Source organism: Cnephaeus nilssonii (assembly GCF_951640355.1).
Source record: "Cnephaeus nilssonii genome assembly, chromosome: 23".
NCBI classification, from domain to species: Eukaryota; Metazoa; Chordata; class Mammalia; order Chiroptera; family Vespertilionidae; genus Cnephaeus; species Cnephaeus nilssonii.
Window position 1 is genome coordinate 4,189,728 of NC_137094.1, and position 18,598 is coordinate 4,208,325.

Sequence of the window (18,598 nt, forward strand, 5' to 3'; positions counted from 1 at the left end):
TGGCCCCCGGCCGCCCTCCCCACTCGGCCCCCCTCCCATGCTCCTGCCTGCTTAGCCTGGGGAACGCAGTGCACTCCCCGAGGCTGCAGAGCCCGGATAGGCCTCCTCCCCAGCGAGTTCCGCTTCCCCGAGATCCACCAGCCGCAGAAGCCTGTCTGACCCGGCTTCCCCCCTGGGCGTCAGCAGCCGAGCCTCCCGGGAAAGGCTCGCATCGCCTCGCGCAGCCGCCCCCGCCAGGTGGAATGATGGTCTGGCTCGGCTCAGGTCTCCTTAGAGGGGGTGACAGCAGTCAGGTCGCTGCGGGGTGCTGTCGGAGGGACAGAGGGCCCTGGGTCAGGGATGGCCGCTGTGTGTGCTGGGGACCCAGCACAGAGTGCCCCCAAGGGGCCCGGAGCCCTGATGGACATTCACACTCCACCTCCCCATGGGCCGGACCTTCTTAATCCGCCTGGCATTCAAGTCGGAGGAGAAGGAGGGGTTCTTCTCCCACTTCAAAGCCGGGACGAGGTTACATCAGTGGAGGGGAGATTACCCGGGTCGGGGCTCCCCACGCAGTGCCTGGAGCGGCAGGTCCCAGTCAGGACACGTCTCACTGAGGTTGCCGATGACCAGTGAGTTAGCAGACGTCAGAGGTCATCTTTCTTATCGTGGTAAGGTTTTCACGACATAAAATGTGACCATGTTAGCGCTGTATGTGCCCAACTCCGGGGCGTTAAGTGTATTCACGATGCGCCGCGCCCACCCTCTCCGGAACTTTCTCTTCATCCCAGACCGAACCTCTGTGCCCCTGAGCTCCCAGTCCCTCCCCCTCTCCCGGTAACCTCATCCTCCCTCTGTCTCTGTGGGATCAGACAGTACTTGTTCTTTTATGACGGCTTATGCAACCCGAGCACACTGTTCTCAGGGGCTCCCCGTGCTGCAGCGTGTGTCACCATTTCCGTCTTCCAGGCTGAGTAACATTCCGTTGGGGACACACCGCACGCTGTGTGTCCGTCCTCTGTTGACGGACACGTGGGCAGGGCGTTTAAAGACGCAGTGCAGCTCTAAGGGCCCTGGTGTCTAACTGTGACGGCTCATGTGGTCTCGAGGGTTGACTCAGAGCATCTGGTTGCCTGGGAGGCGGGTGCCCGGAGGTGAAGAAGAGGGGGCACGGCTTCCTGGTAAGGGCTGTGTGTGGTGGGCAGTGAGGTTGGCTCCCAGCATCCTTTGCGCTCAGATGGCAGGTGTAAGCCAGTCCTGGAACTTCATACTCGGGTGGGTGACTGGTTCAGAAATGGCAGGTGACCCAACGATCATTGGTCGGGGAATTGCCAAGACTGAGCTCTCTGGAGCAGCTGAGCCACCTGGCACCAGGCTATGGCTGAAGCCAGCACCCAGCGTGTCAGTGCAGAGGGGCAACGAGCCCAGCCCGCCCTAGCCAGTTTAGCTCAGTGGACAGAGCATCAGCCTGCGGACCAAAGGGTCCCAGGTTCGATTCCGGTCAAGGGCATGTACCTCCATTGCAGGCTCCTCCCCGATCTGAGGCCTGGTCAGAGTATGTGCAGGAGGCAACCAATCGACGTGATTCTCTCACATCGATGTTTTGCTCTGCCTTTCCCTCTCTCTTTCACTCTCCCTGAAAATCAATGGAAACATATCCTCAGGTGAGGATTAAGTTTTTCTCTTGCTGCTTTTAATATTCTCTCTTTGTCTTTTGCTCTTGGCATTTTAATTATGATGTGTCTTGGTGTGGTCCTCTTTGGATTCCTTTTGTTTGGGGTTCTGTGTGCTTCCTGGGCTTGTAAGTATATTTCTTTCACCAGGTGGGGGAATTTTTCTGTCATTATTTCTTCAAATAGGTTTTCAGTATCTTGCTCTCTCTCTTCTTCTGGCACCCCCATAATTCGGATGTTGGTACGCTTGAAGTTGTCCCAGAGGCTCCTTAAACTATCTTCATATTTTTGGATTCTTTTTTTTTTTTTTTTGCTTTTCTAGTTGGGTGTTTTTTTGCTTCTTTGTATTTCAAATCTTTGACTTGATTCTTGGGATTCTCTAGTTTGCTGTTGGATCTCTGTATATTATTCTTTATTTCAGTCCGTGTATGCTTAATTTCTAGTTGGTCCTTTTTCATATCCTCGAGGGTCTCACTAAATTTATCGACCTTTTCTAGAAAATTCTTGAAAAACCTTATAACCGTGGTTTTGAACTCTATATCCAGTCATTTGCCTTCCTCCATTTCTTTCATTTGTGACCTATTTCTTTATCTTTGCATTTTGGCTGCTTCCCTGAGTTGATAGAGTGGCTTTGTGTGCTAGGTGTCCTATAGGGCCCAGTGGCTCAGCCTCCCCAGTTACCTGAGGTGGGCACTCTTGGTGCACCCCTTTGTGGGCTGTGTGCACAGTCTTGTTGTAGTTAAGCCTGGATTGTTGTTGGTATCACTGGGAGAAATTGACCTCCAGGCCAACTGGCTGTGAGGATCAGCTGTGTCTATGATGGGAGAACTTCTGTGCTGGAGACACCCTTATGAGGCAAGTCTTGCTTCAGTGGGGCTTTGGTGCTCACTGAGTCTGCCCCCTGAGTGTGTCCCTTATGGATCTGAGGATTTGTAATCTGGATGGTCCCACTCTTATCACTGGGTACACTGGCTCTTGGATCTCCAAGGAGGTGCTAATTTAGCCTCTGCCTGAGGCCACCCAGCAGGAGCTACGGAGAGATCTGCAGATTCCTCTTCTTTGTTTGGGTTTTGGAGGTGCCCAGATGAGGCCCAGCTGTGAAGCAATGCAAGCTGCTGTGGGGCCTTGGGCCTTCTTTTGGATGTTCTGGGTCTCACTGACTCAGCTGCAGTTTGTTAGGTAAGTTTAGATTTCAAAGGACCAGGCCATTCATATGCAAAAGCCTCTGTGCACATCTGGGGTGGGGTGGGGTCTCAGGGTGGAGAAAACAGCAATGGCTTCCCGTCAGCCCTGCCCTAAGAGGCCTGGGTCTCAGTGTCCCTTGGTAATCGCTGCAAGCACCTCTGAGAGAAAGCCGGCCTCAAGTTCTGCCCACTGCCAGACAGTCCAGTTTCTTCCTGTATGAGTCTGGGTCCCCAGAGTCTCATCTGAAACTGGAGTTCAGAGCAGTCGGGAGCTTGTGTCTCCCTGCAGATTGAGAAAGCCAGCTGCGTACTCAGTTGCCAGCCCTCTCTGCGCACGCGCCTCCGTACCTCTGCCTTCCACAGCTCCTGTGAGTCTCAGTGTGCTTTTCTCTTTCCTTCTAGTTGTAGAATTTCCACTCAGCCAGCTTTCCTGTGGTTCTGGATGATGTCCGTTTTGTCTTTTGGTTGTAGTTTTGAAGCGGTTGTGCGAGGCAGCAAGTTCAAGTGTTTACCTATGCCGCCATCTTGGTTTCTCTTTTGAAAATTTTAAATCATTTTCAGAAGCCTCACCCTAGGGGGTGACATTCATTTCCGGAAATAGGTGATTTGCAGCCAAGGGAGCTGAAGGGAGTGGGTCACCAAGCTGAGTATTCTGACTCCTGTGAAGTCAGGGATAAACTGTGACCAAACCCATGAGTCTGAGTCCTGACGTGCGTGTGTGTGTGTGTGTGTGTGTGTGTGTGGGGGGGGGTGCCTCCTGCAGGCTCACGTGCTGACAGCGTGGGGGGGGGGCGCTCCTGCAGGCTCACGTGCTGACAGCGTGTGGGGGGGGGGCTCCTGCAGGCTCACGTGCTGACAGCGTGGGGGAGGGCGGGCTCCTGCAGGCTCACGTGCTGACAGCGTGGGGGGGGGGGAGCGGGGGGGGTGGCGGCTCACGTGCTGACGTGGGTGCGGAAAACAGTCCGCATTTCAGGCAGGAACAGCGCGCACTTTGAGCTGCTGTCTGTGTGGACCGATTGCTCACACGTCTGAAACGTGTCTGACACTTTCCTGTGGGGAAGGGGATGGGATCTTGTCCCCAAACCCTTTGGGGAGCTTTTCCCTGGTCTGTGTTCTGTTCGTGTCCACTTTGGGGGGCGGGGTAGTCTGGGACATGGAGTGGTCATGCTGCTCACACAGCTCCTCTTGTCAGACTGTGTCCTGAGGGCTGTCCCCTTCCGGTCCCCTTCCCAGACCCAGACGGGTGGGAAGCGACTTCCCGGATCGCACAGCCTCCCAGGAGCCAGTCAGCTCACTTTCCGACAGCAGAGGGCTGCCCAGCCCCAGCATCCGGGACTGCGTTCTGCCGGGTGCCAATCACACAACGTGAACAAGAGCCATCCCCGAGTGGGCGCCCCGAGGGGGCGGTGGCTGCGGCGCCCAGTAGGGCTGGAAGCCAGGGCATGGCGCCCCATACCTCTGCCCGGTCACCTTTCCGAAGCAGCCGGGTGTGCAGGCTGCCTGTCTCGGGGGGCTCAGTTGCGCCTCCTCTGCAGGGACCAGGCAGGGGAGCCCACCCCCTTGGCTGGTGGAACCAGCTTCTCAGCAAAGAGGGTCCTCCTGGGCCGCGCTTCTGTGCTGCTGTGTGCAGCCCGGGAGGGTGAGCGAGGGCGGGGACTGCGGGGACCTGGTGGAGACGTGCCTACAAAGGAAGCCAACCGCCCGGGCTTGTCCCCAAGGGCACACGGTCCCCTCAAGGTCAACCACGTCACACCTGAGCCGAGGACAGGAGGGCAGAGAGCACGAGCCCACAGACAGGCTTGTCCCGTGGGCGCCTTGCGGTGTCTCCGTGGCCATCTGTCCGTGTTAAACCTCCCTGAGGCCTGCATATTCCAGGCCGTGCCCGGGTCCTGGGACGTAAAGGGGGGTAACACGCAAACCCTGCTCCTGGTGTGACGACACGGAGCCACACACGTCCGTGTGGCGGTGCTGACAGAAGTATGGGTGCTCCCTTGTAGGTAACTAACAGTTTTTCTCTCACTGCTTTTAATATTCTCTCTTTGTCTTTTGCCCTTGGCATTTTAATTATGATGTGTGTTGGTGTGGTCCTCTTTGGATTCCTTTTGTTTGGGGTTCTGTGTGCTTCCTGGACTTGTAAGTCTATTTCTTTCACCAGGTGGGGGAAGTTTTCTGTCATTATTTCTTCAAATAGGTTTTCAGTATCTTGCTCTCGCTCTTCTTCTGGCACCCCCATAATTCGGATGTTGGTACGCTTGAAGTTGTCCCAGAGGCTCCTTACACTATCTTCATATTTTTTGATTCTTTTTTCTTTTTGATCTTCCAGTTGGGTGTTTTTTTGCTTCCTCATATTTCAAATCTTTGACTTGATTCTTGGGATCCTCTCGTCTACTGTTGAATCTCTGTTTATTATTCTTTATTTCAGTCAGTGTATGCTTAATTTCTTACTGGTCTTTTTCCACTTTTTTGGCATTCTCACTAAGATCCTTGAAAGTCTCACTAAGTTCCTTGGAGGTTTCTAGAAGGTTCTTGAGTAACCTTATAACTGTGGTTTTGAACTCTATATCCAGTCGTTTGCTTTCATCAATTTCTTTCATTTGTGACATGTTTCTTTGTCTCCGCATTTTGGCTGCTTCCCCGTGTTTGTTTCTATGTACTGGGTAGCTGCTATGTTTCCTTGAGTTGATAGAGTGGCTTCGTGTAGTAGGTGTACTATAGGGCCCAGTGGCTCAGCCTCCCCAGTCACCTGAGGTGGACACTCTTGGTGCACCCCTTTGTGGGCTGTGTGCACAGTCTTGTTGTAGTTAAACCTTGATTGCTGTTGGTATCACTGGGAGGAATTGACCTCCAGGTCAATTGGCTGTGATGACCAGCTGTGTCTACAGTGGAACAGCTGCTGTGCAGGAGACACCCTTATGGAGCAGGACTTGCTTCAGTGGGGCTTTGGTGCTCACTGAGTCTGCCCCTTGAGTGTGTCACTTATGAATGTGAAGAGTTGTAATCTGGTATGGTCTCACACTGACCACTGGGTACACTGGCTTTTGGATCTCCAAGGAGGTGCAAGGTCAGCCACTGTTTAGGGCCGCCCAGCAGGAGCTACAGAGAGATCTGCAGATTCCTCCTCTTTGTATCGGGTTCGGGTTTGGAAGTGCCCAGACGAGGCCCAACTGATGCTGCCGGATTGATTGCTTTGGGTCTCCCTGACCCAGCTGCTGCCTGTTTGACAGGTTTTAGGCTGAGAAAGGACAGGCCATTCATATGCAAAAGCCACTGCGCATAGCTGGGGTGGAGTTGTAAATTGGGTGGGGCAGGGACTCAGGGAATCACCAGGGCGGAGCAAACAGCAATGGCTGCCAGTCAGCCCTGCACCCGAGGGGTCCCAGTGCAGAAACAATGACCACTGTGAGTACCTCTGTCTGAAAGAAAGCCACCCTCTCATTCCTGCCCTGATGCCAGACACTCTAGTTTCTCCCTGTATGTGTTTGGGTCCCCCTGAGTCTCACTTGGAACTGGAGCTCAGAGCAAGCAGGAGCTTGTATCTCCCTCTCGATTAAAAGAGCAGCACATCCAGGTGCCAGCACTTTCTGCGCCTCCGCACCTCTTACCAGTCTCACTGCACTTTCTTCACCTCTCTAGTTGTGGGACTTCCACTCAGCCAGCTTTCCCGTGGTCCTGGGTGGTAGTTGTTCTGCCTTTCAGTTGTAATTTTGATGTGGTTGTGAGAGGCAGCAAGTACAGGTGTTTACCTTGGTTCCTCCTTAAAATTATTTTCTAAATTTCCTGCTGAATTGATTAAAATGATGTTTTTATACTATAAATCCACACACTTAATCCTTCTGTGGCACATGTTAATTTATATGACAAAAGGGACCTATTACTGTTGTTTCTTAGTGAAATTATTTATCCAAGTTATCATTAATAAGTTCATTAGTAATGTATCTAAATAGTGCAACTGCAGGTATGACATAGGTACATATCGTACAAGTCAGTTGTACACACTGTGCTTGTCTGCCCCTCCTCTCTGCCCCTGGCGGCCTCCACTGTTCTATTTCCTATCAATGAATTTGACTCCTCTAAGTACCTCGTATACGTGGAACCCACAGTCTTTGTCTTTCTGACTGGCTTATTTAACTCAGCCGATATCCTCAAGGCTCATTCCATGTGGTAGCGTGTGACAGAATTTCCTTCCTTTTTAAGGCTGAATACTATCCCGTGGATGGATCTACCACATTTACTTATTCACCCATCCATCTATGGACGACGGGGCCGCCTCCATGTTGTAGCTGTTGGGAATAACGCGCGGTGAACAAGGCTGTACAGATGCTCTGTGAGACTGTTTTCAGTTCCTTGGGAATATATTTAGTTTTAATTTTTTTGAGGACCCGCCCTCCTGTTTCCCAGGGCAGCCATCCCAGCTTCCCTGGTTTTCAATGTACGGAGGCAGCACCCTGACCGAGGAGAGCGCAGGCGCTACACCAGGCAGGTCTGGGTCTGATTCGGGGCTGTGCTGTGCGGGCAAGGCATTCAGCCTCTCCGGGCTTGGTCCCCCATGTGTAGAATGGGGTGCTAATGACCACCTCCAGGGGTGGAATTGGTCCCCATCTGTAGAATGGGGTGCTAACGACCGCCTCCAGGGGTGGAATTGGCTTTCCATCTGTAGAATGGGGGTGCTAATGACCGCCTCCAGGGGTTGAATTGGTCCCCATCTGTAGAATGGGGGTGCTAATGACAACCTCCAGGGGTGGAATTGGCTTTCCATCTGTAGAATGGGGGTGCTAATGACCACCTCCAGGGGTGGAATTGGTCCCCATCTGTAGAATGGGGGTGCTAATGACCACCTCCAGGGGTGGAATTGGTCCCCCATGTGTAGAATGGGGGTGCTAATGACCGCCTCCAGGGGTGGAATTGGCTTTCCAGCTGTAGAATGGGGTGCTAATGACCGCCTCCAGGGGTGGAATTGGCTTTCCATCTGTAGAATGGGGGTGCTAATGACCGCCTCCAGGGGTGGAATTGGTCCCCATCTGTAGAATGGGGGTGCTAATGACCACCTCCAGGGGTGGAATTGGTCCCCATCTGTAGAATGGGGGTGCCAATGACCGCCTCCAGGGGTGGAATTGGCTTTCCATCTGTAGAATGGGGGTGCCAATGACCACCTCCAGGGGTGGAATTGGTCCCCATCTGTAGAATGGGGGTGCCAATGACCACCTCCAGGGGTGGAATTGGTCCCCCTCTGTAGAATGGGGGTGCTAATGACCGCCTCCAGGGGTGGAATTGGTCCCCATCTGTAGAATGGGGGTGCCAATGACCACCTCCAGGGGTGGAATTGGTCCCCATCTGTAGAATGGGGGTGCCAATGACCACCTCCAGGGGTGGAATTGGTCCCCCTCTGTAGAATGGGGGTGCTAATGACCGCCTCCAGGGGTGGAATTGGTCCCCATCTGTAGAATGGGGGTGCTAATGACCGCCTCCAGGGGTGGAATTGGTCCCCATCTGTAGAATGGGGGTGCTAATGACCGCCTCCAGGGGTTGAATTGGTCCCCATCTATAGAATGGGGGTGCTAATGACCGCCTCCAGGGGTGGAATTGGCTTTCCATCTGTAGAATGGGGGTGCTAATGACCACCTCCAGGGGTGGAATTGGTCCCCATCTGTAGAATGGGGTGCTAATGACCGCCTCCAGGGGTGGAATTGGCTCTCCATCTGTAGAATGGGGGTGCCAATGGCCGCCTCCAGGGGTGGGAGAGTCCAGGGGACGCTGGCTGAGGGCAGGGCCCTGTAGCTGAGTGGGTAGCGGCGGCTGTGATTTTGCACTTGAGACCCCCACATGCTCTTGCTCCTCTCATGCCCCCTTCTGCTTTGGTACTGTTCTCTTTAAAAACTTTTTTACAATCGATCTTTAGAGAGAGGGGCAGTGAGAGAGGTAGAGAGAAACATCATCTGTCAGCTGCCTCCTGCCCGCCCCCTGCCGGGATCAGCCCGCACCCAGGCCTGTGCCTGCCAGGCAATGAAACCAGTGACCTCGGGGTTCAGGGGTCAGTGCTCCGCCAGAGCCAGGCCGGAGGGCAGTGTTCTCTGTTTTAATGGTGTCAGCGTGTGTTCAGCTCACAGCCCACCTGCGTGGTGCCTGGCCAAGGCCGAGGGTGTGGCGCACACTCCCCCTGAGCCCACGGCCCTGTGTCCCGTCCTCCATGAGCCGCAGTCCCCGCCCCAGCCTTTCCAGCTGCGCCTTCTCTGAGTCCATCTTTCCCAGACACTTCAATCCGCCAACACTCTGCCGACCAGTTAGCTTTCTTAGGTCCCTGCTCCCAGGGTGTCACTCCTGCTCCAAACGGTCAGAGCGCAGTTCCCGACAGACTGGGGCAAGCCCACCTCCAGGCATTCAGAGCCCCCACGGGTGCCCTGAGCAGCCCCCCCCCTCATGCCACCACTCCTGCCCCCACGGCACCCCTGCCCTGCTCCTAACGGCAGGGACTTGCCGTGCCCTCTGTGTCCCCCAAGGCCCGCGGCAGCCCCATGCTGGGCCTCCTCCGGGGCTACACTGGCCTCTCCGGGTGGGGTCAGGGGGAGCGCCCGGTCTGAGCGGGAAGGGGATGCACACAGGCTGCTTCTCTCCAGGCTCCCGCAGGGCGGGCAGCGTCCGGGCGGCGCGGAGCATGCGCGGCGCCTCCAGCACCCTAACTCGCTGTCCCCTCGGCTTCACAGGGACGTTCGTCTCGGCCTTCGCTGTGCTGTGCGGGGCCCGCACCGACCTCCCCGACAGGCACGTGTGCTGCGTCTTCTGGCTGAACATCGCGGCCGCCCTCATCCAGATCCTCACGGCCATCGTCATGGTGGGCTGGATCATGAGCATCTTCTGGGGCATGGACATGGTCATCCTGGCCAGTGAGTAGCCACTGGCCACGCCTCCTTGTGGGTGGGGCGGGGCTGGAGGAGGAGCAGCCACAGGCCACGCCTCCCTGTGGGCGGGGCTTAGCAAGGTGAGGGCAGGATTGGAGGAGCAGCCACGAGCCTCGCCTCCTTGTGGGCGGGGCGGGATTGGAGGAGGAGCAGTCACGGGCCACGCCTCCTTGTGGGCGGGGCAGGGTAGGAAGAGGAGCAGCCACGGGCCACGCCTCCTTGTGGGCGGGGCTTAGCAGGGTGAGGGTGGGGCTGGAGGAGCAGCAGCCACGGGCCACGTCTCCTTGTGGGCGGGGCTTAGCAGGGTGAGGGTGGGGCTGGAGGAGCAGCAGTCACGGGCCACGCCTCCTTGTGGGCGGGGCGGGCCGGGTGAGGGGCGGGGCTGGAGGAGGAGCAGGCTGACCATCTGTAGTCTGGGTGCCTGTGACCCTCAGGGCGTGGGCGCGTGGCCGGGAGATGTGCTGAGCCTGCTCCTTCCCCGGGGGCTCACCTCTGTCCTCCTCACGGGTGTCGGTGTCCGTGCGGCCTGGCAGAGGGGCCTCCCTGCACGCCCAGCCCCACGCCTGCAGGGACTCCTGGGCGCGGACACGCAGAGACTAAGCCAGGGAGCACGAGCGAGAGGGCGGGAGCCCCTCTCCAGCTCTGACAGCACCGGGTGGCGGGGCTGTGGCCAAGGGAGCTTGGGTCCCTGTGCCTACCGCGCCCCGCGCCTCCGTCATGCACTTTCCAGAGAGAAGGGAGAGGCCACTTGGTGCGTTTGCCCACAGACACCCTGTGACTGTGCATTTCACAGGCAGAGCAGCGTGATTCCTCCTCTAAACTCAGCTCTTTGTCACTCCATTCCAAAGCCTTACTTCCTCACTGGGATTGCGTGGCCCCTCACCAACCATTTCACACCAACTCTATACCCAGGACCACGGGGCCTGGGTCTCAGCGATCACCTAGAGCCCCCCTCGCCTCGCCCTGAATGAGGACATAGAAGGCCCAGAAGGACAGACAGGAACCCCGTCGCTGCCTCACTTCCCAGCACCTCAGGCTGTTGACTCAGCCAGAGCCCCGTCCTCTGTGGCTGGTGTGGGGGCGGTAACTGGGCTGCAGGATCATCAAATGCCAGAACCCTCTCCCCCGCTCCAACTACTGCTCCCCAAACCTGAGCCTTCCCCGGGGTCAGAGCTGCTCCCTGGATGTCTGTACACTGCTCCCGGGTGCTGTCTTCATGTCAGACGTTTCAGAGCACCGTTTGGGGATGGGCGTGGGGCCCGCACAAGAAAACCCGCCAGACTTCACGGCTGCCCACTTCCCGCCCTGGACCCAGACATGCTCACCCATCTCAGCACAACGTGTCTTTGCACTTTTTCCAAAAAATAAACCCACCTCCAAGGATGAAGAGTTGCCACTCTTGAGATGGTGCCACAGGCCTGGGTGGCCCCAAGCAACAATGCAGAGCGTGTCCCAGGATGACGAGTTTGAAGGGAAGAAGCACAACTGACCTCACTCCTGGCCGACAGCTGGGCAGGGGCTGCCTTTTCTGTCTCTCCAGCCCCTTCCGATAAGAACGGAGGAAACTTTTCAGTTGTAACAACCACACAGGAAGATCCTTCCATGGCATGCCACACCACACCATAAAACAACAACAACAACAAACTCCTCAGAGGGGAATCAGAGAGACATAGGTCAAAGTAGAAGTTAAATTGGGGAACTTACAAGCACACTGTTTTATTATATATACTAGCGTTCCCGTTGCAGGAAAAATCCTGCAATAGGGTTTCCTGCTGCACTCTACCCTGCCCCGCCTGCTCTCCTTCCTTCTCCCCCGGCCCCACCCACTCTCCTTCCTTCTCCCCCACCCCGCCTTCTCCGCCAGCCCACCCACTCTCCTTCCTTCTCCCCCGCCCCGCCTCCGCTCCTCCCTTCTCCTCCCCCCTGGCTTGCTTGCTTCTCTGCAGCTTTGCTCCCTTCTACAGCCCTTGGCTTCTTTCTACGCTGTCTTGATATGCAAATTAGCTGCCATCTTGGTTGGGGTAATTTGATTACTCGTCCTGATTGGTTGGTGGGCGTGGCTTGGCTGGTGGGCGTGGCTTGGGCGTAACCAAGGTGTGGTCAATTTGCATATTTGTCTATTATTAGGTAGGATTATTGATTTCAGGGAGGAAGGGAGAAATAGAGATAGAAACATCCACAATGAGAAAGAATCATGGATTGGCTGCCTCCTGCACGCCCCACACTGGGGATCGAGCCTGCAACCCAGGCATGTGCTCTTGACCAGAATCGAATCGAACCTGGAGCCTTTCAGTCCGCAGACCAACCCCCTATTCACTGAGCCAAGCCAGCTAGGACTCTACTCTACTTATATTAACAATGAGCAAATAACAGGGACCAACAGCCTGTCTTGGTCACGGGTCAATAAATATTTGGTAATTTTACATTCACTTCTTTCTACTGCCTTGCCCTTGGCAGACATTACCAATCAATTGCTACACTTTCTGCTGACCGATCTCACGATGGGGGCATCAGGCAGTCACTACCAATTGATCCAAGATGTTTGCAAGATAAAATTTGCTTGCCTCCGGGCCTGGGTCTTCCCCAGCATTAGATTTTACGTGTGGCTCCTTTTTATACAAGGGTGACCCACATGGCTCAGACTGAGCCGGGCCACGCGTGGCACTTCAGTACCTTTGGATTCTGGTGGTCAAACCTGTTCTGCAGCTGACCCTGCTCAGATCCATCCAGGATCCACCTCCAGGCAGACAGGTGTTGGGGTAAAAAAGAGCGAGGGGCAGGAAGTGAGCAGCAGGGGGGGGCGTGGCTGAGCTGTGGAGGGAAGGAGGGTCCTGGAGAGGGCTTCTGGGCAGTGCCTCACGGGGCAGGACTCCTGGGGAGAGGGAGCCCTTGCGGTGCCCACAGCCTAACGGGGCCACCGCGGGCGGCATGGCTGGCCACTGGCCGCCGTGAGCCCACCCCACTCCATCGCCGGCCCCGAGCATCCTCCCGTCTTATGTTTCAGGCAGCCCCTCTCTGCCCTGTTCTCAGACTCCTTTCTCTTTTCCTTTTCTTCCTCATGCTGCCTCACATCCTGTGTTCTCCAAGTTTCCCAAGGTGAGTCTGTTGGTGGGTGCCAGCCTCGGGCCTGGGCTGCCTGACCCCCCCACCCCCTCAAATGCCCCACTCGTCCCCTCTTTCAGTTAGTCAACTGGCTTCTATTTTTAGCTTTTTAGTTTGGAAAATGTTGAAACATAAACAAACACAAAGGGCCTCGTCCAGTGAGTCCCTGAAGGCCCAACATCTGTCAGCTCACGGCGGCTCTTGTTCATCAGTTCCTCCCACAGCTCCCCCAGCCCAGCCTGGGTTTCTCAGAACAGATGAATTTCCCCAAATAGATGAATAAACGGATAAATAAAGAGGAATAAAAGTTAAGTCCACTGAGGGCCCAAAGAGGGCCGAGTCACCAGCTAATAGGGGGTAACCATCAAAATTCAAGACTCACAATTTTATCCTTAAATATTTCAGTAGGTATCCTTTTAAAAAACATAACCACAATACCCTTTTATACCCACAGAAACAGGCAGCAGTTCACTAATATCGATATGGTCAATGTTTCCCATGGCCTCATGATTATCCCCAAACGGTTTAGAGGCTTCAAACCCTCGGGCACCTTCGCCTGTGTCCCCGGCGTCCAGCTGGCTGAAGACACACATGCTCACTGCCTCCTGTGAGCTGTCTTCCCTCCTCCTTCCGCCCACACGTACCAGATGCCCATCACCTGGTGGAGCCTGTCTGGCGCCTTCTCCCGGGCTCTGATTGGGAAGTCACGCCAGGCCAGCCTGGTGGGGCCGCTTGTGTGCAGGGGTGTGGGCTCAGGGGGCGTGGATAACCTCCCAGCCCCCACCACAGATCCCTCCTCCCATATCCCCAGTGAACCCCAAGCCCCACCATTTCCATTCACCCTTTTGATTCCCGTGAAAAAGCCAACCAACGCCCTTGGGGAAAGTTGGACCCTGTGGAGCCGTGTGACTAAGGCCTCAGGAGCAGACCCTAGGCGGGCGCCTCCGGAGAAATCCTGAAGGAAGTGGGTGTCTCACCCGTCTCCTCTGCTTCTTCCTCGCAGGCTACAAGGAGCAGGGCATCCCGCAGCAGCTGTGAGCCCGGGAACCCCGAGAGTCCGGGGTGGCCCCGTGAGGGCCGCCCGGCAGCACCAGGACCTCCCAGGCTGTCTCTGCTGCTTCCTGGTTTGGAGGAAAGGGAGGATGTAAAGCTGTTATTTATTTTGGAAAATCATCTGCTCTTCTCCGCAGCTCTGAGGGCTGCCAGCCCCTCCCCGCCCCGAAAGCCCTGTAGGCACGGCACCCAGAGCCCCCCCCCCCCCCGGGGGTGGGGGGTAGAGACAAGGATGCAGACAGAGGCCGGAATGTGCCCCCACACCCACCCACCTCGCCTCGCCCACCGCGAGGGCACCCCGCCAGGCAGCAGGGCCCGTCCGGGTGAGCAGGGGCTGCACGGGCGGACTGTGCTGGACGCTTCCCTCGGTCCCCAGCGCCTGCCGAGTGGCCTCCGGGAGCAGCACCGGGCAGAGTGAGAAGGGACGGACTCCAGCCGGAGTGGAAGGCCGCTATGCCCTCAGCTTGGGTGGCAGGGGACACACGGATCCCCCAGGTGTGACCTGGCCCTGCCCTCCCGCTCGCACCCCCCGCTCCTCGCCACTGGAACCTCCGGACCTGCGTGTTTCCCTGAGACGGAGGGCAGTGGGCCCACGCCCGGGCGAACTGCTGGGTCGGATGTTCACCCACAGAACTGCCACCCGCACCTTCCCCATTTCACTTAACACCGTTTCCTTTCCCTGAGATCCCTGCAAGGGCTGGGTCTCTGGATTCCAGAATGCTGGAGAACAGGAGACGTGTAACCTACATGTCCTAACAGCCCGCAGCCTGGGACAGCTCTCCTGCACCACACACGCGACCCGGTTCCTCTGGGGGCCAAGGGTCTGTGGGCCCTGGAGGCACCACTGATGGAGCAGATCCCGCGGGAGGCAGACGCCCGCAGAAGCTGTCCAGGCTCCCGGGGTCACGGATCCACTGAAACGAGGAGGAAGACGCTCCGAGATGCTAGTGAGGAGGAGGACACTCACGTCAGGGGCACAACGAGAATCCGGCCAGGACCGGAGCAGTGACCTGTCTGCAGGGGATGCCTGGGCCACAGCCGCTCAGGCCCCTGGCTCCTCCGTGAGCCGCTTTGGGGGCCGGTGTTTGCATAGTCTCTGCTCTTCACCCCCCACCTGGGGCAGTGCCCCCACCCCATCCCCTGGGCTTTCCAATGACAGTCCTGCTGGGAAGCGGGCCTCGGGTCCCCGTGGCCTGGACAGCTCCCTGGCACCCCAGCCACCCCCATCCTCCCCCCGGGCTCTCCCCAGTTCTCTGCTCCTGGCTTAATCTCTGCCCACCCCCATCCCGTAGTTTTGAGGAGCGCCTCGCCAGGGCTGCCTGGGACGGGGTTGCCTTCTGAACCCCTGGCCGCGTCTGTCTCCTCCCTCCTTTCTCCTGACGCCAACCCAGGCCTCTTGGGCGCTCCCATGTTTGCGGCCCGTTAGAGAAGGAGCGGCGGCCGCTCCCCCGCGGTCTGAGCCGGCCGCAGGCTGTCCAGGGGCCGGAGCTCACGTCACACACCAGCCAGTGGACGGACGACCGGGTTCTCAAGCTGCGTGCCGGATGGACACACAGCCCGGGGCCGGCTGGAAGGCAGGCTCGGCTGACGGCCCAGCACTCACCGGGCTCCTTCGGGTTGGGCCTGTCATCAGTCAGAGCCCCAGGACACCCCTGGCCTTGGGTGTTCGGGGGTCACCGGGGTGCAGAGAGCTTCGTCGTGAGTGAGATGCTCCCGGGACCTAGTTGTGACGCTGGTCAGAGCGGCGCCTCCCTGGGCCGCGGTGGGACCCAGCGCGGGAATGAGACCTGTGGGCCGTCCTGTGGGTGTGGATGGAGACTGCTGCCGGGACTTAGGCCGAGGCCAGGGTCCCTGCGGGGAACCCGTCACCACCGACGGGGGGTTATGGAGGCTTTCCCCAGAGGGGCTGGCGGCGGAGGAGGAGCATGTGAATGTGCATCCTACTTAATAATAGACAAATATGCAAATTGACCGCACCTTCGCTACGCCCACCAGCCAAGCCACGCCCACCAACCAATCAGGACGAGTATGCAAATTACCCAACCAAGATGGCGGCTAATTTGCATATCAAGACAGCGTAGAAAGAAGCCAAGAGCTGCAGAAGGGAGCAAAGCTGTGGAGAAGCAAGCAAGCCGGGGGAGGAGAAGGGAGGAGCAGAGGCGGGGCCAGGGGAGAAGGAAGGAGCGGAGGCAGGGCCGGGGGAGAAGGAAAAGCAGGTGGGCTGGCGGAGAAGGCGGGGCAGGGTAGAGTGCAGCAGGAAACCCTATTGCAGGATTTTTCCTGCAACGGGAACGCTACTTTGTACATATGATTGATGTCAGAGAGAAAGGGAGAGGGAGGGAGAAACATCAATGGAGAGAGAATCACAGATCGGCTGCCTTCTGCACCCCCCCCCCCCCATGGGGATCAAGCCCACAACCCAGACATGTGCCCTGACAGGAACCGAACTCTGACCTCCTGGTTCATAGGTTGTCGCTCGAGCACTGAGCCCGCCAGCCGGGCTGCAGGAGTGCTGCTAAAGCCCGTTAGCTGCGTGGCCCCTCCCCAGAGACCATGACCTTGAAGGGGTGGGGGCTTCAGGCGTGGCGAGCAGCTGGGAGAGGATGCTGACCCTCTGCTGGCCACGCCCCTTCCAGAGCGGGAGAGGGGGCCCTGAGGCTGGCAGAGGCAGGTCCTCACGGTCCCTGGTGCTGGCCTCACACCTGTACCTCGGGTTAGTATTGGGCATTCAGCCAGCACGCAGAGGGCACTGGGTGGGCCAGCAGGTCCTGCACGGCCTCGGAGAAGCAGGTCAAAGATGCCACCTTCCTGGAGAGCACCCCAGCCCCGCCTCCAGGTGGACAGCACACTGAGCAGAGGGGAGAGTGGAGACCCCAGGACGGGCTGGACCCTCCCTGCAGAGACGAGGGGCCAGGCGTCGGGAAGGGGGCTGGGGTCAGCCTGAGAGTGAGCATCGCCTGGGGTCCTGGATTTTTATCAGATTTTTTCCTGTTAGGTCCTTAGAGCTTCAGATGTTCACGGGTCCCAGGGGCGGGGTCCCAGGGGCGGGGTCTCAGAGGCGGGGTCTCAGAGGCGGGGTCCCAGCGGTGTGGAAGCTCCTAGTCAGACACTCATGAATCTGTCCTAAATGCCTGTGAGACAGGATGCACCTGAATGCCCTTCCCCCAGATGTGAGTTCCTGCCTCAGGGCCCTTTGTCTCTCCCACTGCTCCCGGCCTCAGTTTAGCCATCTGTAGATTGGGGACAAGGAGGGCCTGGGCAGCCATTATTTTCCCCATTTCTGTCAGGGCAAAGGGCTGGGAGGGGCCGAGAGGAGGGGGAGGGACAGGGGCAGGGGGAGGGGCAGGGAGAGGGATAGGGACAGGGGGAGCGGGAGGAGCAGGGACTGGGGGAGGGGGAGGAGCAGCGACAGGGGGAGGGGAGGGTCCTCTCCTGCACAGGCCTGGCCTCCTGGACTGAGGCTGGACCTGCCGCGGGGACTCTTTCTAGTAAAACAGAAACACCGCCCCGATTCCCCTCTCCCCTCCTGACCGTCCCACTTGGTCCCCCTTGGATGTGTCCAAGTTTCTGGTACAAGTTGTTTCTCGCTTTGATTTAGCTGTGGAATCTGTCCCCAGCGCCTCCCTCTCTCTCCTGCCTGGATTTGCCAAAATGCCAGCCACCCCAGCGGGCCCGGACTCCCCAGTAGCCCACGGCACGCCCACCCTTCAGTGGGCCGCAGCACAGACACACATGCACAGCACACACACACGCATGTGCACGCACACGTGCACACTCAGCCCCTCTGCGTGTTGGGAGACGGCGGGACGGGGCCGCTGGAGGCTCGGGTTGGGGGTTTCCGTCTCCAAGGGGCCTCGCCTCGTCCAGGAGCCCCTCCTTCCAGCCTGGGCGGTGGCCGGTGGCACTTCAGGCCCTGTCAGCGCCCCCCCACCCCCACCCCGGGGCCCCGATGTGCAGTCTCCTCTCTCCAGAACCTGGTCTGGGCTCTCTCCTCCCCAGGGCCCGGGCTCCGCCCCCCACCCCCCACCACTGGGCTCACCCCACGCACTGCATGGCTCTGCGGGAGACGGGGCTCGCCCTGAGCTGCAGACAGCTCTCCTCTGAGGCCTTTTCTGCTCCCACACCCCCTCCTCCCATCTGCCCTGTAAGGGAAGCAGTAAGGAGAGAAGGAGGACAGGTCATGGCCACCCCACTGGGTCCGTGACCGGCAGGGAGAGGGGTGGCGGCTGTGACGGGCCGGGCGCCCTCTCACAGGCTAAGTCCGTGCTGCTGTACATGGTGCCGCTGTTTCCTTCTTTTAATTGTGAGCACACACATAACCACACACCTGGCTCTGTGCACACACATAACCACACGCCTGGCTCTGTGCACACACACAACCACACGCCTGGCTCTGTGCACACACATAACCACACGCCTGGCTCTGCGCACACACACAACCACACGCCTGGCTCTGTGCACACACATAACCACACGCCTGGCTCTGTGCACACACACAACCACACGCCTGGCTCTGTGCACACACACAACCACACGCCTGGCTCTGTGCACACACATAACCACACGCCTGGCTCTGTGCACACACACAACCACATGCCTGGCTCTGTGCACACACACAACCACACGCCTGGCTCTGTGCACACACACAACCACACGCCTGGCTCTGTGCACACGGATGGATATTGTGTTGTAACTGCAGTGTTTGACACCGTGA

The 18,598-nt window shown here is 57.9% G+C and overlaps 1 protein-coding gene across 1 annotated transcript in view; it reads left to right on the forward strand.

Annotated features, from left to right (window-relative positions):
• The window catches only part of STUM (stum, mechanosensory transduction mediator homolog), a 40,185-nt gene extending 24,199 nt beyond the window's left edge, over window positions 1–15,986 (forward strand). Inside the window, exons 2-3 of the mRNA XM_079763424.1 lie at window positions 9,535–9,714; window positions 13,835–15,986. Coding sequence (XP_079619550.1) covers window positions 9,535–9,714; window positions 13,835–13,869 — 215 coding nt within the window. The 3' untranslated portion in view covers window positions 13,870–15,986. The remainder of the gene's footprint in view (window positions 1–9,534; window positions 9,715–13,834) is intronic.
• Window positions 15,987–18,598: the final 2,612 nt, after the last annotated feature.